Raw genomic sequence first — 22,522 nt, forward strand, 5'->3', positions numbered from 1 at the left:
GTTGCATTTGGCCCCTTTTAGGGGTCATTTTAGCCAAATTTTTAAACAAATTTAAATGACAACTTCTCACGAGCCGCTGGATGATCTTCATCAAAACTGGTCTGTAGCATTATAGTGTCTTCTCCCAATTTTGTTCAAATGGGGCACTAGCCCCCTTTTAGTGGTCACTAGATCAAAAACTAGAAATGCCTTCAAAAGACTTCTTCTCATGAGCTGTTTGATGGATCTTCATTAAACTTGACTTCTAGCATTATTATAAGGACCTTTACCACAATATTTTAATTAGGGACACTTGGCTCTTTTTAGGGGCTGCTAGAGCTAAATCTTGAAATACTTCTTCTAATGAATGCCTAGAGTTTCATTAGTCGGAGTTTCGTAAAAGAGTTGTTCAAATGAAAAAAAAACACTCAACATTTTAGGTGTCTATCTAATACAGAGACTATCACAATGAAGAAGTGCAAATATTGTACGACCGTACATAAACTATTCTACTACGAAATGTTTCTTAAAATTCAAAATCATTATTCCTTCCATGTATCGGATATAGAGTTATAGAAGTAGCGCTAAGATTTTCACCAGCATTATTGCATCTCTTGGAACTCTTTATTTAAGCCTTTAATTATATCTGTATTGCCAGCATCTAATATGACATACGTTGCACTATTTGACCATCTCGATTGGGAATAGTTCTGTTGTTCAAATAGATGTTGTGAATACCGTAGTGTGGTTATGACAGCTGTTTAAGTGAAGAGATTTTCAGTTACTTAACTTTGAATAAACATATATATATATTTCATATATATATGAAGGAGACCTTTATCTTAAAGATCCTGAATTTATAATTCCATTGCAAAAATGAAAAATATAAATACGAGGCGTATCTTTATACACAAAGCTTGTATAAAATTTTTGGAATTCGACGTAATAAAAATTAGTAAAGTTGAAAACGATTTTTTAATGTAATAGTTCTATTCAAAGGATGTTCATTCTATTCACTGACAGGTTACATCGAAATTGGTAAACCGCGGCCTTATTTCCCCGGTCTTTCAAGAACTATGGCTGAATGCAAAGGTATGTTGTATGTTATATTTGTCTAATTTGAAAATATAAACTTGATAAAAACAATTTATTTCCAAATATGATGAAATGTATTTCTTTTAAATAGATTGTGTTAGATATTGATTTTGTTAATCATTTTTAAAAAAAAAAACAACTTCTAAGATGCTTTACACGTTTGAGTTTTCATGTTTTACTGCACGTAAGGTAATTGACCCGAAATAACATTCGGCAATTTACATGGGATTACTTACTTCTGTTAGCCTATTCGACATTCTTCGGACGTAAATGTAGTTCATCGCGTACATATCTTTCTTTAAAAAAAACTACGGAGAAAGCCGAAATCGCATACGGAGAATATGAAATTTGCCCATTGTCATTGAGGTTCTACTACCTTAACATGAATACTCTGAAATCCTTTATATGTAAAAGAATTAGTACTTCCACCTCTGCTCAAGGCAATTTTCAGTAAATTCCGTGGGGTGGGTGGGGGAGAAGGGGCTTATATAGTAGAGAATCTAGGCTACGTCACGTGACATGGGTCGGTCTAGGTCACGGTTTCGTTCTTAGTATGGCATTCGCCGACAAAAGACGGCATGTTTCTTACACAGTGATTAAGCGACACCAGCTAGAACACCCATCGCAAATATTCAAATCAAATATTGATACAAATCAATAAAACACAGTATTGTCCATATAGTTTCGGTGGTCGAACCTAAATAGCGATAAAACTATTGCGTACATACATAATGTCGGATGTGTGAACAAAACGTTTACCTGCCTGGATTATGGATAAGAGTCGTACGTCTAACCATATCTTTTTTTCAAATTTTATATGTAAACTTAACAGGCAGGAAAATAGGCAAACTTCCGAACATGCTTTTTTATGGTTCATTTATTGAATGAAATACACTTGTATTCAAGTTAACCGTTGTAGATAATGTCGAACAAAAAGCTTTGAAAGTGTCTTAGATAAAAAAGACAAATTACTTGTCACCCGCGTTTCCAGAAAATAAATACTACATGAGAAAACATTAAAATTATAGAAATATGTTACATAAAGTAATGTAAGAATAAAAGCAATATCGATAACATTACATTACATTGTTGTTGTTTTTTTAAAAAAGTATTTGAGGTGCTTTCAAACCCCAGGTAACATGCGTGGAAGTCAGTCACCTTACCACTTCGCTACCGCTTCGTCGGTTAACTAACTAGGTTATTTAAGTAATATAGATGTTATAAGAATACAAATATTGCGTAAACTAACGAAACGCCCGAAAATATTGGCGAAGATTAATGAGTGTTACTATAAAAGGATATAATAGAACGGAAATAAGCCTGTGTATTGTCTAAGTTATGTTGTCGTACTCAGTAAGATAATTTATTTAAAATGAAGTTGCGCAAAGTATTTAATGTTTATTCAGAGATTTATTGATAAAGTTGAGTAAAATGTACTTGGTAGTTCACTGCGAAACATTTCAAATAAGGATATATCAGATGTGCAAAGTTTGGTTGAAATCTATGAAAAGAAAATGAAATAAAAAGAAAATTGATTTAAATTATCAACTATCTCTCATAGGTTAACACCCAAATATATATTTTTTACTCATGTTTACGAAATTTTCTGGTATTCTGTCGGTGAAAGCTATTTCGAGCTTACCATAAGACAAAAATATCCTCTTATATTATATGAGCCGCACCATGAGAAAACCAACATAGTGCATTTGCGACCAGCATGGATCCAGACCAGCCTGCGCATCCGCGCAGTCTGGTCAGGATCCATACTGTTCGCTAACGGTTTCTCTAATTGCAATAGGGTTTGAAAGCGAACAGTATGGATCCTGACCAGACTGCGCGGATGCGCAGGCTGGTCTGGATCCATGCTGGTCGCAAATGCACTATGTTAGTTTTCTCATGGTGCGGCTCATATACACTTATACGTTATAATAAGTTTATAACATAAATGCCGTATGTAGATATTTTGTAAATACATACAAACCTATCCCAAGAAACCTAAAAGGTTTCCTGACCATATATTTAGGTCATAGGAGATAACTCTCCTGAAGTTATTCAAATATTGTATTATTCTTCAAAACATATGATATAATCAGAGCTAAAAAGATACAGAAATAAAGAAAAACAATAAAGTAAGAATGCAAAAAAGAGTATCCATGCAGTTGGTAGCCAGATTGGTGAAATAACTTTATACCATTATCGTTTATTCAGTACATTGGTTGATTATAATAAGAGACACAGTTTCAAACTGTGGGATTTTCATTTTCACTGATCCGGGATTAAACTTGAACTCAAAAGAATATAAATTTACAAAAAAATCTGATGTTGTTTTCTCTTCAGTAAAAGTAGGGAAGTGTCTAAATTCCTACAACAGCATAAAGAGATGCGCTCCATCGTATCAAAATGTAAAAGAAATCTAAAAATATCAATTAATTATTTAAAATTTTACCAATTTCAGCAGCCTTATGTCATTAATTTGTGTATGACGTTGTCAAATATGCGTGTCGTTGTATAACTTGGTAAAATAATTAAAAACACATGAAAAGAAAATAAGTAAGATCGAAACTCAAATACCTATCTCTCCTGAATACCAGATTTGAATTTTTCAATTGCGCTATTCGAGGTAATATTATATCCGATGAAATAGTTGAAAGAGACAGATGTCCTCTATACAATAACACTTCCTTAAAAGTCTTAAGTTAGATAAAGTCTCTAAAAGGACTTTAACAACTGTTTATCTGTCCAGGATGTAAAATAACAAAGTAATAAAAATGCCATACACGAATTAAAACCATATTCATGAAATCAAATAAAATGCTTTAGTAAGGTATTTACAGTTTTAACGTTTACTGAAATTCAATTTAAAAGACTTGACTGAAATGAAATCACATTCCGGATGTTTAGCAAAAAAAATGAGATAATGGATTTCATATTCTAGGAAAATATCCCAGTTTAGATCGCTAAAAAGAAATAACTATGATTCCAAGTATTCAAATGTTACAAATGAATGGCATCATGTTATAAATGAAAGATATATTGACTTTGAATTTACAAAGTATCCGTTGGTACAAAAACAGTAATCTTATATCTGTATTCAAGTTCGTAATCTGTGGTTTATCAAAGTAAATGAAATGATGTACTTTCTGCTTACGTTTCCTAATATTATTTTATTCAGTAAATACTACAAAATCCTACAAAAAAGTAATTTTAAACCCACATGAAGCGTGTATATTAATTTTTAAAACAAAAATGCCTGTAACACCGAAAAGAGGATGTAATTTGAAATATTAATTACAGTTTAAAGTCTGCCTTGATTTCATTTTGACCCAAAGCTGCCCTCTTCTTCAGCGTAGAAATCTAGTTCACCTAGGCTAAAATAAGTTAAAAGTCGAACAAGTTAAAGGCTTTCTGATTTCTTTCGATTTGTTTCTATTTTCAAATTTAGAGTCATTGTGAGTATAAGTAAATTAAAAAGTAAAATCATACATGGTGGTGCTAAATGAAAAAATATCATCAATTTTAATGGTAAAGTTATGTGTTGTTCCAATTTGTTTTTCAAGAATTCAGTATTAAAGTGGACTTAATATTTACAAAATGTATATTTACTGTGGGCATCTACAGGACGCAATTTACTTGTTGTTAATTTTGGATCCTCACAAATGTATCTTTGTTTAAAAATAGAAGATTGCTTCCCTTTCAGAAAGGGAGAAAATGAGTTAAAAGTCGAAGAAATGAAAGATTTATATCAAACATTCCCAAATTAAAAATGTCCTTCCAAGTTTATGTTTGTAGAATAGGAAGGAACATCATCACATGATGAAGCGACATGGTAATATTATTATTATTATTATTATTATAGCACATTTAAATAGCACTCTATTCATGTACATGTACACGTTCAAAAGTGCTCTACAGAATAAATTACAAACAATACAAAAAAATACGCATTCAACAGAAACAAAATTGCATTCCACATTAACAAAAATTATGAATGTAAAAACATATAGATAAAACAAGACAAAGATACATACATATTTAAAAGTATTATGGTGACCCTGGGATAAAATATTGTTTTATACTGTTTTATGAACAGAAGAAAATGTTTCGGTCCGTTAACGAAATGTTGTACCAAGAAGTGTGCTTTTAGCAGACTTTTGAAAGCAGCTAGCGTGTGAGCTTCCCTGATCTTGACGGGAAGAGAGTTCGAAAACTTTGGAGCAGTGAACAATAAGCTGCGATTGCCATGCATCATGGTTTTAGTTTTTGGGATAACTGGTGCAGTGACAGCATGCCTTGTGATCTTAGGTTGCTGACCGGTTGATACTCTTCTGTCATATTCCTTATATAGGCACGGGGCTGATTGTGTAAAGCCTTAAAGGTGTGGGTCAGAACCTTATCTGCACCCTGTATTTCACTGGCAACCAATGGAGCTCCTTCAGAACCGCTGTTATATGATTGCGACGGGGCGTCTTAGTGATGATATGGGCTGCCATGTTCTAGATATGTTCCAATTTGTTAAATGTGCTTTTTGGAATACCACTTAACAAGGCATTACATTAGTCTAACCGTGAAGTAACCAGGCTGCTGACAAGGGTCTTTGTGGCATCACTGGTAAGATACCGTCTGATGTGACCTATTCTGCGTAGTTGTGCATATCCAGCCCGGCTGACAGAGTTGACTTGTTGTTCCATATCCATACTGTTGTCAAATACTGCACCAAGATTCCTAACACATTTTGTGGATTTTATCACGGAGTCACCGACCTTCACCGAGACGTCATCAATGTAGTTGGAGTTACGCTTTGATGCGAGTAACATTACCTCCGTTTTATAAGCATTGAGCGTCAGCATGTTACAATGGCTCCACGAGACTATTTCAGTCAGACAGCTCTAAATGTGGCACAGATGAAGCAATTCACTTCTCGTTTATTTGGATGCCTAAAATATATCTTTCTTTTAAAAACTGATGTCTCCTATTCTTTCCTATGTGCTGAAGACGAACTATTTTGATTTATTGCTTTATTGTGTTACTGTAAATGCTGATGCTGTTGTTCTTATTCTTTTTAATATGTTCTTGAAGAAAATAGTAAAAACCATACACTGAGAGAGTTAATAAAATATGTGGGAAGAAAACGTGTCCATCCCCTCTGAAAGTGCCACGAAACTCAGTGTTTCAAGCAGACACGCGTGACATAAAAATGTTAATTTTGCAATTCAGGACAATGGAGAATGATATAAGAAGAAAAACCTTGAACTTTGTTTTTTGCCTCTTATTATCTAATGATGATGTATCACAGGAGAATTTATTTCTTTTAAATATACGTGTTGATGCCTGGTTTGTTTCTTCTTTTGGCCAATCAAAACACAAATAGCACTGTGTCAAAGGTAAAATAATCAGGTTTGTTATTTAAGATTTTACTATGTAATTAATGAAATGTCGGCGAAAATTACCGAAAAATGACAACCGTAAAACGACAAGAGGTATCAAGCAACTACATGCCACGTTGGAAAACCTCTTCTTACCTTACTTTTAAATGTGCACCATATGTGGCTAGCTTTACATTGTCATCTATATATCTAATCTATTAAGCCAATAATGTCTAATATTATATTTATTTCATTATTGGTTGCTATGACAGCCGTTGTTGTTTATTGTGAAGATGGAGGGCTTAAAGTTGAAGTGGTTCATGCCGTAGAAAAATGTGAAAGAAAATCGAAAAACCTTGATCGTGTGACCATGCATTATACAGGATTCCTTGAAAATGGTACACAGTTCGACAGCAGGTAAGCTTTTTGTATGAAACCAATAATAGCAGTTTAATGTAATACTTCATTATTTTAGTTAAACGGCGATGAAAGCTTAATGCATAATTTAGTCAAAAATCGCCTTCAGGGGAATACCAGTATTATTCATATACAATGAGTCTCGACTAAGATTAAAATAAAACTAGCAATATTTAAATTTAGTATCTGTTGTATGTATAAAATGTACATTATTCATATAAGAGAAAATGACTTAGGTTAACATGTATGCGACGTAACGCTTAATCGTTCTAACGTTACGAATCTTATGAAATAAAACCTGTAACGTGGCATGTCGTGGCATTGTATAGAAAACATATATATATATATATATATATATATATATATATATATATATATATATATATATATATATATATATATATATATATCGTGTCAGATCAGATCTTATCACATCGTATTGTATGGTTTTGATTTGAACTACGTTAATTAAGACGGACAATATATAAGTAAATTTATGTTCTCTTATGAAATAAATTGTTTTAATTTTTGGTGGGTATCGTCTTGTCTAACATAACGCCTCACTGCTAATCCGCACCTGTATTTGTATTTATAGTCGTATCAGTTCAAATACTAGTCTGACAAGTTTTAATCCCACGGGATTTTCATGGGCAAATTTAGTGCAGTGACAAGTACATTCTTTATCGGAAATCCGTAGAGGACAGATCGTTTACAAAATTTTAAAGAAGATTACGACGGAAAACTGCAGCGCTACTGTTTTGAGAATTCACAATTGAGATGAGTATACATTATATATTTTCTTTAGATGTCTGCGCTTATAATTTTGATTGCTGAACTTTCTGTTTATACGGCATTTAAATATGTCCTCTGGAAAGTAATGGAGACACGTGTTCATCCTACAATCAGCAAGATATTGGTTATTTGTTTTTATTCAATCACTGACTGAATCAGTCTGAAGTGAATATTAGTTATTAAAAAAAAAAGTAATAATAAATAAAATTAACAGACATAGTGAGCTGACAAACACTCACAGGTAAAACATGGGTGTGATCGAGCGTTTTTTTTTTTTTTGTTTGCATGTACATGCGCAAAAATGCAGTACGTTAGTTCCTGTACATTCTTGGTCATTATTATTTATGGACTTTAATCATATGTACAATATGCATGTACTGGTTTCACCCGAGGTGTATTGAGGTTTATGCATTTCTAACGTACATTGTTGCGGAAATATTTTGTAACATGATTTAGTATCGCTAGGATTAATCAAAGAATGTTGCTTTGTAGCCTAATATAATTACAAAAAAAAAAATACAAACTATTATGTCATTAAATCAAATAGAACTATACATTTGGTTGTTTCTTACCAATTGTCAAAATTATTCTTTAAATATCTTGCTTCAAATGATAAAAAGCATGCTGCATAGTCTAGTTACAGCTTAACAGATCCGATGAGAAAGGAGCGACATACAATTAATTGGTTCCATGCCGTTTTCAACAGTATTTCAGTCAGATGGTTGAAGTGTTCGTAGAGACTGCACATAGGAAAATTGAACTGTTAAACAATATAATGCGGACATGTTCGAAGTAAGACGCAGTTCTAGCCTGTACGCTTTGATGCGGATAATCCATTACGTCAGCAACTGTAACACCAGCATTAACACGGTCAATCTCTGGTATAAGGGGCTGCAGAAAACTAATGTCGTCAACCGGCTATTCTCCTAATGTCTTTAAACAGTTCAGCTATAGGAGCGGCGTGGCATGGTCGGGATCGGCAGCTATTGGGGCACCTTGTGTTGAAAGGTAACTGCTGTACCTGGTTAATTTTATTAGGTCCGATTTATCTAGGTCCGTTGCATGCATTACTTAACTGCCTGCATGTAAAAGAATAAGTTATAAAAATGCATTGATATGGAAAACGAAATAATCAAGAAATATCGAAAATAGGTGTAAAACAGAATTGAATCAATTATGAGAATAATGTTAATAATAATAATAATAATAATAATAACTATAATAACAATAATGATATGAATAATAATTTCAATAATATGAATGAAAAGAAGACGTCACAGGAAACTGTTTATGACGTTACAAGTCAGTGGCAGTAGGACTCTTCTAATTGAAAGTCTTATGGCTATTGGTTTCCTATTCGTCCGCCCGTCCGTCCGTTCGTCTGATGTTCGTTTAAAATAAATAGATAATACATTTTGACGAAAACCTCAGCAAAAGGTTTCATGATGACCCTGGCTTATAGTAATCGAACTATTGGATAATATGTACATGTACCTGAATGACATTGTAACATTTAAAGATATACAATATGTAAAATATCCCAGCGAGTTTCATAGATTTTGATACATCTTAAAAATTAAGGTACATAGCAAAAGGTAATTTCTAGCTCAGACTTTAACTGTTTGTCAATGACCTGCTGTACCTATTGAGTTAACGTGTATTCACTGCATACCTCGTTTTGGCGAATTTTATTTTCATAAAATGTTGAGTGGCCCTCAATACACGAATGTGCATTTCGGTATGGCATATTGTAAATCTTATTAGTACTAAAAACTAAAATGCATTACATTCGTTGAAATCTATAGTTATCATCTTATATCATAGAGATCGGTGAGAGCATCTTTGCCTCGTTTCTCATATTGCGAAGTACTAGAACCTACAATTTCTATTAGGTCTGGTATGTTCTGCGCTTATTTTCATAGTTTTTCTGCACCTTCGCGCTGCTATGTGCTTCCAGGCATTTTAGCTGGAGCTTTGTCTTTCATATTTTCTCATCATTTTCATATATACCATGCTATATATTTACAATATGCCATAATTTTCATTTGAAAATTTACAATAAAGTCACGGCCTTATCCCACATAATTTTGTTTTGTTTTTGCTGTATTACATGGTACATTCACCTTTGTCTTAGAACCGATGAACTTCCTTATGCAGTCAGACCCGTACTGTAGACAGCCTCCAAAAAATATAACCTGCTTACTATGGTCACACGTCACCTGTCTTGGGAAAATATATGGTTTCGCAAATACCGGCAATTTTCAGTTCCCTAGGGAGGTTCTGCAGCCGGGTTTGACTGTATATATATATAAATACCCTAGCACCCACCAATAAATTAAGTAAATTTATGTTCTCTTATGAAATAAATTGTTTTAATTTTTGGTGGGTATCGTCTTGTCTAACATAACGCCTCACTGCTAATCCGCACCTGTATTTGTATTTATAGTCGTATCAGTTCAAATACTAGTCTGACAAGTTTTAATCCCACGGGATTTTCATGGGCAAATTTAGTGCAGTGACAAGTACATTCTTTATCGGAAATCCGTAGAGGACAGATCGTTTACAAAATTCCCTCCCACCCTTCCCATTACAGTAACTTTGTTGTTTTTTAACATATTTCTGCCGTCAAGTTTAATCTGTTTCAGGGTCACAATGGTGAATCATACTGCTGAACCCTGCCACAAAATGTACTGCTGCACCAAACATGTCACGCCGCTTCTGTAATCTATGGTATATAGAGAACAAACTCTTTACAGTGTGTGTGTATAAACTCAATTTTGCTAGTATGCTTCTGTTGGTACATTTAATCATCATGGAACAATACGGTTGAATGAAACCGGCTTGATTTTTAACTGCATGTATTCATTTATAAACATTCCGAATGTTACTATCTTTTTCTTTTTGGTACTTTGTTTGTTGTTTTTTGTTAAATTTGGTTTGAATTTAAGCACGAAGATATCATGAGTTAGTGCTGGTTTACTACACAAAGCGATAGCATGCAGGTTCGCCAAATTCTGGCATTGTATTTGCAGAAATATGCGGAGATGGTCTTAATGTCATTTATTCTGTAAAAAAATCAAACAAACATGAAATATTTTTGTAGGACATCGTTTTGTACATCGATTTATAAGTCGATGACAGCTCATGAACATTACCCAGTTTTTGTTTTGTTTGGCACATTTATTTTATCAACTAGAAACATTGATGATAGTAAATACTCGGAAAGCAGGGGGTGGAGAGAGCCTTTTCGCTGGTCAGAGCCTCGGATTCTCCCTACCTCCCCCCTCTTATATAAAAAATATCATAAAAAATAGAAAAGAGTTAGGGTTGGGGCAGCCGGCTCGCAGCATACGATTAACCTGTCTTTCTGGGTGGTTTTTAGATGAAATTAAAACAAAAAATAATAATAATAATGCGTAAAGATTAAGATAACATGACAAGTATTTGTCATATTACATATGAATTGTCCATTCTGTATTCTGTCTTACTGCATATGTTCATAAAGAGTCCGGTATATTTTATGTTTCTTTCGGCATATTGATTGCTTAAGTACATGCATATTTGGAAAAGAATTATGATTTTTTCTGTCTATATATATTTCGAAGGCGTTCTATTGATGCATTGTGTTATTGGGATATTGATTGTTATATGAACAGTAGTTAACCACCATCTTTGAAACCAGTTTTAAATTGTTTGTTTGGCATTAGTTATATAGTAAAGGAAAGAAATAAGGCGTGTAGCGTATATAAACTTGATTTTATTAGTAAATATACATTATTTGCATTGATCTGATTTCATCAATTTAGAATTATTTTATTGTCGTGACTTAAATGGCGCTTACAAATTGTAATCTTTTTCGGGGTACAGTAAAGAAAGTCTTCTTTATTAAAATGTTTGGCTCAAGTCAATTCTAATTTCATTTTAACTTTTGTCCGTGTTGTGAGCAATATTTAGTGATCCACAAAATATTTTATTCTTGTATACTACGGCAGTATCAAAATAAAAGCTCACTTGTCTAGGTTGACCTTCTCGTATCTGCAACCTCGCGCTCGGTTGGTCATCTCTTATTATTGTGTTATTGGGCGGGCGCTCTTTAACCGTTAGAGGGGGCCTTGTACCATGTGGTCGGCCATTCACCTGGTCCATGATTGACTGTGTCTTATATAAACAGGGTTGTTCAACTTATCGGCCATACGATTATTAGTGATCAGTCGAAAGTTGCATTTGTTATATGTACGTGTAGGTCCGTACATATTTTTATAATTGTGGATCACTTTGCTACAAACCTCTAACACATGGGTTATGTTGAAACAGACATGTAAATCCCCCCTGTTTTCTTACGTTTCCAGTCTGCGGGTTAGCTCAGTCAATCGCTTGGATGGATTATATTATTATTGTAGCATAGTTTGCTATAACCATACCCTCGCACCGGTCCGTTTGTTCATATATTACATTGAAACAATTTTTTCAATATTTTAATATTTTTGTGCGTTTGCTGAAGACTTTCTTGACTTACATCAGATTTTATTTTGATCTTGGTGTTATGTTTCATTTCACATTTACTTAATCTAGGAAGAATATTTTTGTTGATATATCATCTCATGTCACAGAGATCTCTGAGAGCATCTTTGCCTCGTTTCTCATTATTGCGAAGTACTAGAACCTACAATTTCCTATTAGGTCTGGTATGTTCTGCGCTTATTTTCATAGTTTTCTGCACCTTCGCGCTGCTATGTTGCTTCCAGGCATTTTAGCTGGAGCTTTGTCTTTCATATTTTCTCATCATTTTCATATATACCATGCTATATATTTACAATATGCCATAATTTTCATTTGAAAATTTACAATAAAGTCACGGCCTTATCCCACATAATTTTGTTTTGTTTTTGCTGTATTACATGGTACATTCACCTTTGTCTTAGAACCGATGAACTTCCTTATGCAGTCAGACCCGTACTGTAGACAGCCTCCAAAAAATATAACCTGCTTACTATGGTCACACGTCACCTGTCTTGGGAAAATATATGGTTTCGCAAATACCGGCAATTTTCAGTTCCCTAGGGAGGTTCTGCAGCCGGGTTTGACTGTATATATATATAAATACCCTAGCACCCACCAATAAATTAAGCCATTTCATATACATTTATATATATGTAAAAGTCTTTGCCGGAGTAAGTAATTTATATAGAGGATATTACATGAGTGTCTTTTCATATAGAATTCATTAAACGGGTTGAATAAAATAATAAAATGCGAGGCTAAGTCGAGCATTTTATCAATGTTATTCAACGAGTTTAATAAATTTAATGTGGAAAGTCACAAATGTAATATTCTTTTTATCACATGTTAGCTTTCCCTGTCGAAATATAAAAAATTCTACTTTCTTTCTAAACAAGTCAATTTGACCAACGTCTCCTACGCTATAAACGACGTCGACGTCAAAGCTTTATTACACTAGTGTATTATCATTTTTAAGTAATAGCTTTATTATATTCCCGCGACGTCAAACATGTGATAAAAAGAATTCTAATATGCTTGCCCATGTTAAAACACTCTTACGCTAGAATGACGTCATGTTAACGTGCGGTGACGTCAAAGTTTTTGTTGCGATCAAGAAAGAGCGCTTCTATATTTTAGAGTAAGGACATCGAGTCGAAATAATTTATAGCACAATCGTGTTTTAACAGTATTTATACATTCGGGTGGTAATACGTCGTTCAAATAATTTCACTCGGGCTGCGCCCTCGTGAAATTATTACGCAATTATTACGCCCGACGTATAACCACCCATCGTGCATAAATAGTGTTAAAGCACTCTTTTGCTATAAATTATTTCTTAATTCTAATACGCTTGTCTCTGTTAAAACACTCTTACGCTAGAATGACGTCACGTTAACGCGCGATGACGTCAAAGTTTTTGTTGCGACCAAGAAAGAACGCTTCTATATCGTATCTACGGATTTAGATTGAGGGCATATTAGAATCGAAATAATTTATAGCAAAAGAGTGTTTTAACACTATTTATACACTCAGGCGGTAATACGTCGTACAAATAATTTCACTCGGGCTGCGCCCTCGTGAAATTCTTACGCCCGACGTATAACGGCCCATCGTGCATAAATAGTGTTAAAAAACTCTTGCTATAAATTATTTCTTAAATATATATGCGTGCGTGCGTGCGTGCGTGCGTGCGTGCGTGCGTGCGTAAATATAAAAGAATATTGTTGGTTTCAATTAACTTAGCCCAAACCACACGATATGATACGATACGATCCGATCCGAGAATATACGATACAGAAAAAATGTACTGCATTAAACATTTTAAAAAAGGCTTGTGTTATAAGTACAACATTATCGTGGTACTTATAATTAAAACTTCAACGGATGCAATATTTAACCTTCTATTTACAGTTTATTACAGTATTCATACTTGTTACCTTGTCAGTGATAAAAAAGATATTTGAAGGTCAACAGGTAACGTAATAACTTAAACTGAGATGCGACATGCTGGCGCTGATGACATAAGGCGATTATCATTTAATAACAGCTGTGATTACTCTCACAGAGCCCATTAATAAAGGGCTGTTTAAAGAGTTAAGTTTTCATTGTTTAATAAGGGTGACATTTCAGCCGTTCTACCATCCAATTACTTCCCCAATAAAACAATTCAGATATATGGAGTGAGAACCTTGCGTCCTTTATTAAATTGTAATACATGTATATATCATTTAAGACTTTGTTATCATTTCAGCGATATTCCTGTATGAAACTATTCTATTTGGTCATGAGACTGATTCAGAATTATAACAAATGTTGAATGGACAGCGTGCTTAGTTTCAAGTTCAAAGTAAACATATGATATAGAAAGGTTCCCATTGTCAATAATCACCCAACGCCCCCATTGTTTCCCTTAGGTACGATTCTGCTCGCGTTTCAGAGTGATATGCCCTACAACCGGCCAAAATGTATATAGATGATGGAAGGTTTTTTTTTCTTTTGTCTGTAACTGTTTTCCCGTAGAACCTTATTTTTCGCTGAAGGCATATTTCACATTAGCTAAATACGGCCAAATTCTTCATTCCAGAAAAATACTGTCAGGTTGTTCACGTTTGCCTAATGTGTGTAATCGTTTTAATGCGTTTGTTTTAATGAACCGTATTTTTGACACTAACAGATATTTTATGATGGATCTTATATACTGTAAGTGGACGACATAGTTTGATCGCCAACTCTGATGAAAATCCACAGGCTATGCTGAATACAATGCATGAATGGTGCGAACGCTGGAAGGTCTTGGTCAACTGCGAAAAGTCTAAGGTCAAGCACTTCCGGAAAGGACACAAGACAGAAATCACAACCAACATATGCCCAAGATGCATCAGAGAAAATTATAACAAATATCAACCTTTCCCAGAAACAGAAGAAATAACAGAACAGAGGACAAACTGTCACAAAACGCTCCAAGAAGCGAGGATTAAAAGGAGAAATAAAGATATTGTTGAAGGGTCTAAAATTTACACCCACACACGAGAATGAAAATAAAGAAGAAATAGAAACAGATTTAAATGATTTTCATAGAAACTTAGACTGAAAGAATTCTTCCACGATAAAATCTTAGATAATGATGAATAATTAGTACGTAACAAGAGCAATTTTGCACCACCTAAAGGTCGTAATATAAATTTGAACTGCATTATCGAAGCAAATAACAATATTTCCACACAAACATTTACATGTCAATCAGAAATATAACATAATAACGTTGGAAGAAAGGAAGCAATTTCGTCCTTACAAAATGATGACAATATTGTAATCAAACAGGAAGACAAAGGGGGAGCCATAAGTATTATGAATAAGAATTACTATAAACTTAAAATTCGAGAAATGCTTGAAGATAGAACATTTTACAGGGAAGCTGATGAAACATATTCTAAAATAACATTTAAGAAAATTAGAAATGTCATTAAATTTACCAGAGATATTAGCTAGAAAGAATTTGATTATTTATTAAACTTTGAATTCAAACCCAGTACGTTTTATGGTCTGTATAAGATTCATAAAAGTAAGCTTTTTAAAGATAAATGCATTGAACAAAATACTGAATAATATTATAAAGAACTAGGAGACCCAGATGATCTAAAATTTAGACCGATACTAGCAAGCCCAGTTTTGAAACACATAGACTAAGTAAGATATTTTATTAAAACCCCTTTGTCTGTCATGTTAAAAGTTACATTAGAGATGATATCGACTTTATTTCCCACATTCCATCAAATACAACTGAAGATTGCAATATTAGTTTCATTTGACGTCACAAACCTTTATACAAACACTTCACACAAGTTAGGACTAGAAGCAATTCAACATTGGCTAAAACATCCTGGTTGTATTCATAAAAGATTTGCAAAGGAACTCATCTTAAACGGCGTCAAAACAATTGTGGAAAATAACAATTTTTCATTTAATGGAACATTTTATAATCAAATCAGGGAAACAGCTATGGGAAGCCCGGAACTAAATTTGCACCTACATATGCAACATTAGTATTAGACCATTACAAAATCAGGGAACATGCGACAGACACAGCTTTTGCTATATATCAAAAGGAACTGGAAACGATTTCTAAATGACTGTTTTGTCATCTGGACTAAATAAAAAAAAATCTACTTCAGCATTTCGACATCCTGCTAAATAATTTACACCCAGACATAAAATTTACAATAGAAATAGGGGAATTTAGATATTTTGGTTAAGAAAAGTGGTTGCCATCATTCAACAGACATTTTCTATAAAACAACAGATAAGAAACAATACCTTGATTTTAAATCACGCCGCCCTTAACACACAAATTTTGGCATTCCATTTAACATATATAACTAAGCTAGACGTATTTGCACAATTGTTTCAGATACTAACATTAGGAATATATATTAAAAGCACTTATGGCATCGTTCCTTAACAGAAATTATCCTAAAACTGTCATTAAAAATGGAATCAGCAAAGCACTTAAAATTCCAAGAAAGACACTACTTCAAACAAAAATCAAAACATATAAAGAAACAATACCTTACGTATCTACATTCAACCCTAAAAACACTTAACTATATACAATTATTGGTCCGATGGGCCGGATGTCTTTTGATGTATTTATAATTTATATTATGTATTTGGAATTTATGTATACACAAGTCACTATAATAAACAATTACCTTACTTACTTACTTATTTTTGCTCTGTCTTTTGTTTCCCTTCTTTTTACTACATGACATGCGAAATAATGTTCACAGTTTTTGATATTTATCCTTGGTTTTTTAGATATGATATTATACATAATTTTTTCCTTTTCAGTTTGATGTAAAATACTTCTTATAACTAAATATCTTCTTGCTTCCAACTTTGTTTTAAATATATCACCATCACTTACATCTGAGCATACAGTGAAAATCACTAAAATTTGCAATTTCTGTCTCTTTAGAGACAATTGAATCATGTTTTCCCAATGAGAGCTTATTAGTACATATGTAGGTGTTCTTCCCTTTATGAACATTATGATAACATATTTACAACTTCATATTGTAAAAACTTCTTGATTCCAATTAATGTCAAAGTTAATCAAAAAACTAAAAACCGGCAGATTTCTTAAAGTTCTATTGTAATTCACAAGGTGTTAATTTACAGAATTTAATAACCAAAACAATTCACAAATTTAAAACCAGGGGTATAAATGATAACTCAGAAAATTTTTGTATTTTTATATTACTAACGAATTAAATAAGCACAGATAGTGCTTGACTCATTTTCTTTCTTCCATTGCTATAATTTTAATTGAATTGCTATAAATGAAATGAGATATGTATCATTCAAAAGATATATTCATTGCGCGAATGAAAACGGTTGCACCTATAGTTTCACGTGAATGGTTAAAAACACGTTTTTTTATTAAATAAAGACATTTAACGAAATCATGGCATTATAAGTCGTGGCGTGGAAGAAAATAAAATATAAATTTATGGTAAAAATAACATGTGATAAATCAAATTTTCAAAACGAATAAACTTTTTTCACCATAGGATTTTTAATTTTTGTATTTTTGTGTTTAAGTAAAATGGGTACCTGCTCATTTTAATGTATATTTACAATGTTATGTGTTGTTTTTTTTTCTCTATGAAGCAACGACAGAGAAATTTCCGAAGCCGTTATGTCAGATGGGAAATGTAAATAATGAAGAAGTGTGAAATGAAGATACTTAAATAAAATATAAAAAAAAGTAAGAAGAAAAGGGGAAACAAAAAAGAGTGGACAGTAATCTGTAAGAATCATTTAGAGGACACGAACTTCGAGATGATCATATGCTGCGGCGGCGATATCCAAATTCTGTCCGTCTGAGCAATACTGGCGTCAACATCCTGGTCTCTTTGATAAATGAAAATACATATATTTACATGCCAAAAATGTAGTAATTGTCTATTCAATTATCATGAAATGGACACATTTTCTCGTTAGTTAGCGTGGAAATCACGTTATCTGTGTGGGCTAAATGTTCATATAGTTACTAGCTAAGAAACAGTACTAAAAAATAGTCTTTCAGTAATATATGCTCTGTCTCTTATATCAGATGCAGTCTGGGGAAAGCACGAAAACAGCGGTTTCAGCCAGTATAGAGATCTGTTACTGACTTACATGGAAATTCTTGGATTGATGGCTAGACCATTACAACAAGAGGACCATTCAGCAAAGGTAAGTTGAAGTAAATGAAAACCTATGTAAGACATGTTTTCAATTTTATATGTGGTATTTAAATTTCTCTACATTCATCTTTTTTTCAATTGATATTTGTAACATTTTCATGTGTAATGATGTTCACATTTGTCACCAGTATAACATCGACAAAACGAAACAAAATATGTTAGAATTAACATACGACGCAAAAGAATTATTTATACTCTTTCAGTTCCTTTCATCCTTGGATTCTTCATGATGTTTTATGGTATCTAAACCCCGTTTCCTCACCATCCTCTTCCCGAGGCATTATGAATATTCACTTAGTTTTAAATTACTTTTTTTTTTTAATTTCAGCAACCAAAGGTTGCTCATTTATTATCCCCGTCATTGTGGAGAGTGGGGTCGGAGAGCCATCCACCACTTCCCCTTACAGAATCATGTATAGCAACTACTCATATAAAAAATTTTAACTAATAATAAAGATATACTGGTAGTTAAACTTCGTTTAAAAATGGGGTTTTAAATTACTTACAAGTAACATATGACCGTTCAAAAGTTGGCGTATCAGTGTTCTGTGGATACATATCTAGTTATTTTTAGAAAAAATATTAATTTTCTGTGCAGTAATGTATTACAAAGCTCTGATCTATTTATATTTCTCTTTTATCAAAGGTCGAAGACTGGTATTTTGTTCCATGCATGCTGAAAGAGCCTCCCCCGGAGAAAGAAACCTGTTATTGTGATTCTCGAGATTGCAAGTCTACAAGTAAACTCTGCTATACGACGGCTGCAGAGCCTGAAGAAAGATTCTTGCCAGCTACAATGTTCAACAAAGTACTTGCTGCATGTCTACAAAAATGGCCATTATCAAAACAAAACAGAAAATCCATGATTTTCTGTGGTGGCGCTATTTTCAGTCTGAAAGAGAACCACTTCCTCTATATTTTCTTCTACGAGCATGTGATACAGATCTGGATAACACGGTCAAGTTCGGATGGACAGTTTCCAAATATTTCACTCTGTACTGAGACCAAACACAACATCGAATATATATTGAAAACAAACATCAGAATGCACAGTAAGATTATAGCGTTTGTAAAATGCCCAAGAGCTGTTCTTTATTCAAACGAAAACATGATACCGCTTGAACATACGGAAGATGATTCAACAGAGGAAATCGTTTGCTATTGCCAGGATATCAAACATGTTGTTCGGTATTGTGATCTGACGAAATATTGGTCATGTGTTCAAGATTCAAATAACTCATCAGGTAAGTTCAGGTTTGATACACAAGATTGAGGCACATAAAATATACAACTCGTGTTTAACCAAATATGAACACACATGTACCGTTTGTTTGCCCGTATCATTCTCTTGTCAGTGTAGGATTGCCAAAATGTATGTTTTAATCCGGGCAACCACTTAGAGGTCATAACTTCCTAGAATAGTTCCTTTCAAATCATTTTTGTGTTAGCGATATATGAATAATATGCATAGATTATTATTCTCGCCTGGGGTAGTGTTATATAACAAACAAATATAATTCTAAACTAACAATGAATCGACATTTTTGTCATGAATCATATAGTATTTTAGGACTAGCAAATAAAAATCTGATATGATACATTAATTCTTATTTTAAAGTTAATTAAATAAATGCTAATACTACTTGTGTGTAGACAGTGATTTAGTTGTTCAGTTACATTTGTTTCTGTGTTATACTTCTATCATTTTAATTCTTAGAATTTGAAAGCGACCAGACCACTCTCACTGAAAAGGACTTCAGTAAAATTGCAAATAGGATTGGCAAGGAATATTTACAACTTGGACGGAAATTAGGCATTAGAGAAGCCAAACTGGATCACATTCAATTAGATAAATCGACTACACAGGACAGAATAGTAGCAATGCTCTGCGAATGGAAAAAACAGATGGCAGACAAGGCAACAGCTTCTGAGTTGAGACGGGCGCTCGAAGCTATCGGTATAGATGCTTCAGCAGTTCTGCAATGATTGACATGCATTTATGTGTTTCGGGAATTAGAAGAGTCTGGCTAATTTGCGCCGATGATTGACATACATTCATGTTTTAGGGAATTAGAATAGTCAAGCCTATTTGCGTCGATGGTTTTATATAGATTGCATTTCATAACTTACACCATCTACCGTAATATGGATATATTACTGCGATGTGAATCCATATAAAATATTTCACCGGGTAAAACAGCATTCATAATATAATCATTGCATAATTAATTTTGATACATACTTCAAACGGAAGTGTTTATTGTGCAGTGTAAAATGTAAATGCAATATATGTTGTCATTCTCATTTTAGGAAAATAGATATCAGTTGTCAATTATAAAAAAAAAACTAAACTTAAAATAAATCGGGCTTAAATGTGATAGATGTTTGAAGCGTGACAATCTTCAACTAACGGCGGCTGTTAGAATTACATAACAGTGTAGTCTTGCCATTTGCATTAGGGAAATTGCACTTTTTTTCACATGACTACGTATGTAAACAATCATTTTCTGTCTAGCATTGTGTCTCCCGTAATACTGTACATTTAGGGTAAAACGGTTGCATATAAGGCTTCATCTACGTGACCGTGAATTGTAAATGGTTCAGTTGTTGAAATTCAGTACACTTGTAATGTCTGCTTCAATGCAATTTTTGTTGTTTTTTTTTTTTGTTTGATTTCTTGCAGTGTTTAAAAATGATTTAGTGAATTAAGTATTGCCATACAATACAATGTCCGGATCCACTACTGGAAGGCACCTGTCAATGATGTATAAACAATATTGTACTATATAAACAATATTTTACTATATAAACAATATGTTATATCACAACACATGGATTAAAATTTGCATATACAAAATCTACAGTTGTTGATTGTTCATAACATCTATAAATATCTAATATTAATTTTCATAACATTTCATTTTGAACTTGATGGAAAAAATATGAGAAAAAGGTAAGAAATCATCATATTAAAGGAAAGTACTTCTGCAAATAGACCAACAATTTTCCAATTGGGTCAATATGACTCATGCGCTTATGTAAAATATTGTACAGACTGGACAGGAAAAGATCAATGTTGACCCTGGACTTTTGGGTGTGACCTTGACTTTTGCACTAGGGTCTTTGTTTTGCACTTGACTCATTGCCTCATTATGGTGAACATTTGTATCAAGTAAAATTGAAATCCCTCAACTGATGACAGAGTTATGGACCAGAAAGGAAAAGAAATCCTATTGATCTTTGACCTCCTGACAGTGACATTGACCTTTGAGTTAGGGATACGGGTTGCGTGAGACAAGTTGTCTCAGTGTGGAAAACATTTGTGCTAAATAATATTAAAATCCTTTCATGGATGACAGAGTTATTGATCATACAGCGAAAATAACCCTATTGACCTCCATGTGTGACCTTTACCTTTGAATTAGGGGTCTGGGTGTTTCGCATGACACATATCGTCTTATCAAGGGGTACATTTGTGCCAAGTAATAATAAACTCCCTTAAAAGATTGTTTAGTTACAGACCGGACAGGAAAAAAAACTGTTGGCCTTTGACTTCGGAGTGTGACAAACGTTCAGCTTAGGGTCCGAGTTTTGCACATGACACGTTGTCTCATCCAGGGAAATATTTTGCCAACTGATATTTAAATCCTGTTTTTCAGTACAAAGTTATAGACCGTGCAAGAAAGGAAACCCTATTGACCTTTGAACTGTCTTTTGAAGTGTGACTTTGTCCTTTAAACTAGGGTTCTTGGACTTCCAAATGACATGTCGACTCATCATGGGAAACTTTTGTGCCAAGTAATATTGTAAACTCTTGATGGATGATAGAGTTCTGGACTTGAAGCTAAACAGACCCTGTTCATGCCATATTAACATTTGATTGCCAAGTTTGACTTTGACCTTTGAGCTAGGGGTCTGAAAGCTGTGCATGACATGTCGTCTTATTATGGGGTACATTCGTGCCAAGTAATATTAAATTCCAATCATGGATGGCATTTATGGACCGGACAGGAAAAAAGCCTTGTTGATCTGTGATCTACAATTGTGACCTTGACCTTTGAGCTAGAGGTCCGGGATTTTGCGCATGACATATCGTCTTATCATGGGGAACATTTATGCCAAGATAAA

The 22,522-nt window shown here is 33.5% G+C and overlaps 2 protein-coding genes across 2 annotated transcripts in view; both read left to right on the top strand.

Moving 5' to 3' along the window:
* Positions 1-6,858, top strand: part of LOC128548219 (uncharacterized) — a 46,299-nt gene extending 39,441 nt beyond the window's left edge. The window contains exons 6-7 of the mRNA XM_053522674.1: positions 1,003-1,071; positions 6,710-6,858. Coding sequence (XP_053378649.1) covers positions 1,003-1,071; positions 6,710-6,858 — 218 coding nt within the window. The remainder of the gene's footprint in view (positions 1-1,002; positions 1,072-6,709) is intronic.
* Positions 6,859-17,819: 10,961 nt separating this feature from the next.
* LOC128548547 (uncharacterized) lies at positions 17,820-21,253 on the top strand. The gene is made up of 3 exons (XM_053523710.1): positions 17,820-18,383; positions 19,041-19,638; positions 20,112-21,253. Exons 1-3 carry the CDS (start codon positions 18,327-18,329, stop codon positions 20,378-20,380), a joined length of 924 nt encoding a protein of 307 aa, XP_053379685.1. The 5' UTR covers positions 17,820-18,326; the 3' UTR covers positions 20,381-21,253.
* Positions 21,254-22,522: the final 1,269 nt, after the last annotated feature.

This window comes from Mercenaria mercenaria, chromosome 14 (assembly GCF_021730395.1).
Source record: "Mercenaria mercenaria strain notata chromosome 14, MADL_Memer_1, whole genome shotgun sequence".
In the NCBI taxonomy this organism is placed as follows: Eukaryota; Metazoa; Mollusca; class Bivalvia; order Venerida; family Veneridae; genus Mercenaria; species Mercenaria mercenaria.